The 8,582-nt window shown below is 31.0% G+C and overlaps 1 protein-coding gene across 1 annotated transcript; it reads right to left on the bottom strand.

Annotated features, from left to right (window-relative positions):
- Positions 1-4,208: 4,208 nt before the first annotated feature.
- Positions 4,209-5,266, bottom strand: LOC145120263 (blue copper protein 1b-like). The gene is made up of 3 exons (XM_079056080.1): positions 5,079-5,266; positions 4,624-4,974; positions 4,209-4,531 (listed from the first exon to the last, which is right to left on the bottom strand). Exons 1-3 carry the CDS (start codon positions 5,245-5,247, stop codon positions 4,266-4,268), a joined length of 786 nt encoding a protein of 261 aa, XP_078912206.1. The 5' UTR covers positions 5,248-5,266; the 3' UTR covers positions 4,209-4,265.
- Positions 5,267-8,582: the final 3,316 nt, after the last annotated feature.

Below are 8,582 nucleotides of genomic sequence, written 5' to 3'. Positions count from 1 at the left end.
TGTGCGAGGGTCAAGATATGATAAAGTAGGCTCATGCCATGACACATCCTTTTCCAGAATCTTCTTTTCTCCACCTAATGATGGGAAATTTGCCTCATCAAATGGACAATCTGCTAGGCGTGCTGTGAAAACATCACCTGTTAATGGTTCAATATATCTTATAATAGAGACTGACTCATAACCAACATATATTCCCATCCTTCTTTGAGGACCCATTTTTGTCCGTTGAGGTGGTGCAATAGGGACATATACTGCAGACCCAAAAATTCTCAAATGGGATATATTTGGCTCTTGACCGAAAGCAAGTTGTAGTGGAGAATATACATGATATGAACTTGGTCTCATGCGTATCAATGATCCAGCATGTAAGATTGCATGACCCCAAATAGAAACAGGAAGTTTGGTCCTCATTATCAATGGTCTAGCTATTAGCTGGAGACGTTTAATCAGTGATTCAGCTAAACCATTTTGTGTGTGTACATGAGCAACTGGATGCTCAACAACAATTCCTACAGACATACAATAGTCATTAAATGATTGTGAAGTAAATTCACCAGCATTATCAAGTCTCACTCTTTTGATAGTATAATCAGGGAAATGTGCCCTTAATTTAATAATTTGGGCAAGAAACTTTGCAAATGCCATATTACGAGTTGATAATAGGCAAACATGAGACCATTTGCTGGATGCATCTATTAAGACCATAAAGTATCTAAATGGTCCAGATGGTGGGTGAATCGGTCCACATATATCACCTTGAATTCTTTCTAGAAATCTAGGTGACTCCCTTTCAACTTTCATTGGAGAATGTTTTATAATTAACTTTCCAAGGGAACAAGATGCACATGGTTTTATGCTATTGGATTGAGGAAACTTTTGGTCCTTCAATGGATTCCCGTGTGTATTCTCAATTATCCTTCGCATCATTGTTAATCCTGGGTGGCCCAACCTATCATGCCATAAACTGAATGTCCCAGGATCACAATGTTTTCCTTTTACTACCATATTTGATTCAATCATATGTATATATGTATAATGCAGACCAGAATCAAGTGTTGGTAGTTTTTCAAGCACATGGTTTTTGTCTATAATATACATATATTTCTTATTTTCAATGGTCACAGTTTTTGTGTCATAACCTTTGAAATATATGTCATTGAAACTTAATAAGTTTCTATTAGACCTTGGAGAAAATAAGGCATTTTCTATACAAAAGCTTGTACCATTTGGTAATATAAAATGGGCTTTCCCGGTTCCCTCTATCAAGTCTGCAGGACCTGATATTATATGTATGACTGTTTTTGTTGGTACTAATTCTGAAAAATATTTCTTTGATTTCAGAATAGTATGTGTACTACCACTATCTGCTATACAAAGATCTCCAATCTTTTCTTGGTGTTGTGCTCCAGTTGGACTCATATTAAACTTCACATATAAAAGGAATAATAAGTGAATAAACATAATCATAATTATTATTAAAAATAAAGTTCATTTATTGTAGGAAAGACATTACATGAAAAACAAACGAAGGAAAAACAGTTTTACTAGAACAATAATAGATTTTTTTTTAGTTTATGTCTTCCATGTCATTGCAGAAATCAGCAACATTTAGCGGAGTGAATTCAACATTATCAATGAGGTTTGCTTCTTTTCCTTTTCCTTTAATGGACTCTTGATAAAGTTGACAAAGATGTGCAGGTGTGCGACAGGTCCTTGACCAATGGCCTGTGCTACCACATCTATAACATGAACCATCAGATTTTTGTGATGTCCCAGTGTCATGCCTTGCCACTTTGGCCTTATCTTGTGTGTGGACATTGTTTCTTTGTGAATATTGGTAATTATTCCTTTTCTGGCCACGACCACGATTATTACATTGTCCACGACCAAAATTATGGTTCTGATTATGGCTTTGGTTTCGATTAAAATAGCTAAGACCTCGCCCTCGACCACAACCTCGCCCTCGTCTACGTGTATTGTTTCGATGACCATCAATATTTGTAGCATTTGCTTCAGGAAGTGCTACTGATCCCGTTGGACGAGATTCATGGTTTTTCATTAAGAGTTCATTGTTTTGCTCTGCAACGAGCAGACATGCATTCAGTTCAGAATATTTTGTGAACTTTTGCATCCGATATTGTTGCATCAAAGTAATGTTTGTTGCATGAAATGTTTAGTAAATTTTCTCCAACATATCTTCATCAGTAACCTCTTGTCCACAATACTTAAGTTGTGAACATATTCTGAACAAAGCTGAGTTGTATTCATTTACTTTCTTGAAGTCTTGAAACCTTAGTGTTCTCCATTCATCTCTAGCATTTGGAAGTATAACTTCCTTTTGATGATCAAATCTTTCTTTCAAAAGAATCCAGAGAATACTTGGATCAGTAACATCAAGATATTCAAATCTCAACATTTCATCAATATGCTTACGAAGGAAAACTTGTGCTTTTGCTTTGTCTTGTGCCAAGCAATTATTAAATTCATATATAGTATTTGAGATACCCATGGATTCAAGATGCATTTTTACATCTATCATCCATGGCACATAGTTTTTCCCACTAACTTCAAGTGCTGCAAACTCGAGCTTTGCAATGTTGGACATAATGTAACTATAAATTTTAAACAAAATAAAAATTAAAATTAAAATCCATTTATTTCAATAAATATTACACAAAAAAGAAGCGGTAAAACTAACATTGCATACAAGCCTAAAAGTAGATGAAATTCCATATTATCTTCGATGTTAAGGATTGGGATGAAAAGTAACATGACTATTATAGTCATGATTATCACAAAAGGATGAATCATCTTGAAGCTTGATTTCTTGAAATTGATTTATTTGATACAAGAGAGAAAAATTTGTTGTGGGTAAAATAAGCAGGGTAAAGATGTTTATTTATGGTAAAAAAATATAGCCGTTGTTTTTGCTGTTTATAACCGTTGCATATATATTTCCGTTGTGTATATATGTATATGTATTTTATAAATTATATAATAAGACTTATAACTAATACATAACTTTACTAATTAGAAACATAAATAAATATTAGTAAATGTTTAAATAAAATTATGAAGAGTATCTAAAATATAAATAAACATTGACATGTATAAATAAATATAATTTAAATGTTAGTATGCACAAATAAAAGTTAGTAGCATAATATAAATGTTAGTATGCATAAATAAAAGTTAGTTGCATAATGTAAATGTTAGTTTGCATAAATAAAAATTAGTTGCATAATGTAAATGTTAGTTTGCATAAATAAAAATTAGTTGCATAATGTAAATGTTAGTATAAAAATTAGAATACATAAAGAAATGTTAGTATAAGAAATAAAAATTGTTAGTAGTCCATAATGCATAAGTTTCATTAATTCATTAGTATTATTATTATTTTAATATGATTGAAGTTTTTATAATTAATAGTATTTTTAATAAGTAATACATACATTGATTAAGATAGATGTGATTTTCCACTTGTTTAATAACCTTGATTAGAGCTTTCGTGCTGATAACGTGTTATGAATTAAGCGTAATTAATGTAACTATAAATCAAACCAAACTAGTAAACTTTGATAAGAACTTTAATTGAGAAGAAAGAATATTTAGAGAGAATATGAAAGTTATATCTCTTATAACTTTTTGGTGTGTTTCATTCTTTACAATGGAGGGGTATTTATACTACAAATTTTACTAACATATAATTGTAACTAGTTAGAAATGTTGACAAATTTACCATGCACCAATTATTATGTCATCCACCAATTATTTACAACACCACCAATTATTTACAACAAAAAAATATATATATATATATATATATATATATATATATATATATATATATATATATATATTAACGATCCTACGATCTTACGATCGATGCCACGATCGTACCGTGATCTTACTGAAAAACGATCCTAATAAGATTGTGATCGATTTACTTAGGTGTGACTGATCTTACGCGATTTTAACAACTTGATACCGGCCAATAGATAATTAAACATACTGACTTGGAATGGTCAATTAAGTCAATCATTATGAAAAATAGAGTATATATAATATATTTCTGAATCACAGGAATGAGTCTTAATAATACTAACAGGTGCCACACGCGGGAACAAATTGGCTCCAGCCAATAGATACAACAAAAAAAATACGAAAAAAGACATGAATATGATAAATATCATAATTCATGAGACCATAAAAAAGACATCGCATCATTGTCAACAACAGAAGAGCAGGCAATCCTTGCAATTAACCTAGAATTTTGGTGGTGCAAGTTTTCGTGCTCTATAGTACGGCGGAGGAGGATATGTTGACAGGGGGAGTACATTGATGAAAAGTTTCAGTCCCTTTAAACAGTGTTTTCCGACACCACAAATATACCATTTCCTTCCAGGGGTATCAAGGGAGATCACATCGTATCCACTTGTGAGAGCTTCAGTAGCAGCCGGAATAGTACATTGCTGGAAGGAAGTTCCATTTACTCTAAACACATTATGCTTTCCCACAGTGTATCTGAAGACTATATCAATTATATTTAACCAGTTAGCTATCGCCTTTGAGAACATAAATTAAACGGTTATAATTTTTGAACTGGTTTATAAGAAAATATACCAAGTTTATCCCCGACAAAGAATTGCTTTCCCGTGGCCCATGCTTGGTAATCAAAGTTCAACGTCCATCCTTTATCGTCACCGACCACAAACAGCTTTCTAATTGAAGGAACAGGAGAGACCCAAGGAGGCGGTGGAGTTGATTGCGGGAGAACAGTGATGAAAAGCTTCATACCACCTTGCTCACAGTGTTTTCCAACTCCACAAATATACCACTTTCTTCCAGGTGTTTGAAGGGTTATGACATCGTTTCCACTAGTGAGAGCTTCGTTAACAGGAGGAATCATACACTGTTGGAAAACTGTTCCATTGACTCTGAAGACATTGTGTTTTCCAGCAGCATATTTGAATACTACATCCAGAATAAAGGAAAGATTTAGAACTATCACACATATATTATCATGCTCAAGAACCTAATCCATTAATTTAATGCTTGTGGGACGGAGGGGCGCTTACCCAGTTTATCACCAACGACGAACTCCTTCGCATAGGCCCACGCTTGATAATCGAAGTTGAGGGTCCAACCTTTGTCATCGCCAACAATAAACTCCTTGGAGGAAACTGAAGTAGCTACTGCAGCAACCATTGCTACAAAGAGAATGATGTTCCACCTGTTTGTACCCATCTTTGATCGCTTGACTACTGCTTCAAGTTGTTTGCGTCTATATGTGAAATTGAATTTAGTTGAAGAGGGTATTTATAGATCGAAGGCATTGAACAAGTTTTGAACGTTAAGGCATCAAATATATTTGTTGGACCAAGTCTTGAACTGGGGGTCTATATCTTAAAAGGAACGTTGAGATCTGTTACTGTTTATATTTTACACTCTTCTACTTGGGTTTACGACAAAATTACGAGTTAAAATATGAAAAATAAGTAGCATGCATGGTATTTCTATAAACATTGGGAGAATGAACATATTGTGTTTGAGCCTTTGAGGACTTGTTCAAATCTATGATTTTTAAACAAAATGATTTGTCTAATTATAAGATTCCATCCCTCGTTCGGTGGATTCTGCAATTTTTTGCATATTGCTTTTGACTATATCTTTTGTGTCTTGTCCCAGGACAATGCAAACAAATAAAGAGTAAATTACACAAAGTGAAACCAAATTATATCCTCATTTTTTTTTTCTATTTAACTTTAAATTCATATTTTTTTTTATCTTCCAATCTGTGATGATAAAAGATAAATAGAAAAGTAAAATAAAAAGAATATTTATTTTATCCCGTGGTGATGGATGGATTGCAGATATAAACTTTAAAGGGTTGTATTTTTCGCTATTTGTTAATTTTATATTAATAAATAATATAATTAATTACTAAAAATAAGAAAAGAAAAACAAGAAAAAAATATATAATAAAGGTAAATTAATCATAATAAGTCGGTCGGTGATTAAAATTGAAACACAAATAAAATACGGATGTTAGGTTTATAAAATTAAAACATAAAAATCAAATGTGTATATATGTGGGCCGGTATGATGATGAATTAATTGAAAGAAAACCAATGTGGTGATCGCAACCAATGGCGACTAGCGGAGTAGAAAAAAGGGAATTACGAAGTACATGACATCAACGGTACATTAAGCTTAGCTTATCAGAGTGTTTAATGTATTGATACATGGTTATTTTATTTACTATATAATTTTACATTAATTTTTATACACTGCATTAGAGTTCAATGAATATATATATATATATATATATATATATATATATATATATATATATATATATATATATATATATAGGGTTAAGATTAAATGTGAATCACAAATATAGTGTGAATGTATGACCGATTTGTGTCCATTTGATTAAAATGATGAATGGTTAAGATGATGATCGCATGATGGTTATTAATTTGAAAAAAGTTAATTCTTTTTAATTAAGAAAAAACTAGTAAGGATAGAATAGTCAAATTGTTCTAACAACAGAATATGAAAAATGCATATTTTGAGGAATACATTTTAATTACGTTGATTTTTTCATCCGGTCTTGATTTTTAATTTTTTTTTTCATTTTTGTTGCTAAATTATTAACGAGTATGGTAAAAAATTCTTCATATTGAAAATTCCTTACATTTAAAATTCTTTAGGAATACGTTAATATAACACAAGAAATATCAAAATAGGCGAAAGAAATAATACAATAGAATTTTAAAAATTCTTTAGAAATACGTTAATATAACATAAGAGATATCAAAAAATGCAAAATAAATAATACAATAGAATTCTATACGCATATTCTTCTTTTGAAATACTCATTCTTTAAGAATACGTATGTTAATATCTTATTTAGCAAAAATAATTATACTATTAATAGATACTACAAAAACAAATGTTTGTATAAAAACAAAATGATGTGAATAACTGACATTCTTGAAAATAATATAACATTTTTTAAAAAATAAGATTGATTCTTAAAAAATAACACATACTTAAAGAATAATACATGTGAATTACATACAAAATTACATACATGCATTTGTTCTTAAAGAATAAGATTGCTCATTCTATAAGAATAATAGTATTACATAGGGGCATGTGTTCTTAATATTACATTCTGTAATCTTTAAGAATGATAAACAATTTTTTTTTGAAATCCAACAATTCACAAAAGTCCAACCCACCTTATTTCTTAGTTTTGATGCATTTGGACACAAATAGCTTGTTCCCATTTTGATGGTGTACAATTTAATACAAAAGATACAGCAGTCTTGCAACCAAGAGTAGCAAAAAATGCAAACATTATTTGTAAAAATAAACTAAAATAAGAGAAAATAACATTTGAAAATATGATAAACTATCATAAACAAGAACAATTATCAGTCATTTATTAGAAAAGGAAAACAAACATAACAATAACTACCCAAAATGGAAGTACGAATATGCAAAAAGTCATTTATCTATTTCAATTCTCCGGCCAAAACTTTGAGGGTTGTCGACTTTCCAATTTCTATTTGTTGGAACCAAACCAATAACTTTTTTTGGGCCTTGCAAGGCTACCTGGAAAATATCAAAAACATCAAAAGAATAATTAAAATCGCATAAATATTAGGAAAAAAAATCAAGTGAATAGTTAAAACAAATCTTGGTTTTTAACGACAAAGCACTATATAAGCAAAAAACTAAGAGCCACCCAGGGGTGAAACAAGGAACAATACAATCACATACTAGAAAGAAACAACAAAACAACAACTAACCTAACCAACATCACAAAACTATAAAGATTGAAAAACTAGAACTAACACAACAAATAAAAGCAATGCAGGAACAAACCTGGAACAACAATTTGGAAAACAATTAGGTGCACCTGAATCAAACATAGCAATAGATTAAGAATGAAACATCAGTAGAAGTAAACTCCCAGTGGCACCATTAAACCAACCAGAACAAAATAGGGGAAAGAAAGTTCAACACGAACCAATCCAAGCAAACATGAGCAAAAGCACCACCAAACCCAAAACCTACCAATGGCAAAACAACCAATCAAAGCCGACTATGGGCAAAATTGTCAAAAACCACTAAACAGAATTTATCATATTTATAATTGTTATATCATCCAATGACAAGTCAACGTTCTTCAAAGACAATTTGTTATAAGATAAACGAAACCTACATGAAATGTTTCAAAAAATCACATCAGGGTAACCACAAGAAAAGGAAATATAGTGTGTTGTGCTATTTATGCAAAAAAAAAAAAAAAAAAAAGAACAACCCTTTAGATAGAAATCATAGAAAAATACTTCCAGCTCCAGATATTGTTTGTGCGTTTCATTTTCCTTCCACTATGTGCTTGTTGAGCACAACAACCAAAAAGAATAGAAAATAATAGCCATATAGATAATAACAATTCATCCCTTAAAATATACCCCTAAATCATAACTTACAGTCACATTTTATATGGAGGAATATGAAAGAAAGTTGATGCATATTAAAGAAAAACTACCGATTAATAA

Source organism: Lactuca virosa, chromosome 6 (genome assembly GCF_052849685.1).
Source record: "Lactuca virosa cultivar CGN04683 chromosome 6, Lactuca_virosa_CGN04683_v6, whole genome shotgun sequence".
Lineage (NCBI taxonomy): Eukaryota > Viridiplantae > Streptophyta > Magnoliopsida > Asterales > Asteraceae > Lactuca > Lactuca virosa.
This window is presented reverse-complemented; position numbering and strand designations above follow the sequence as displayed.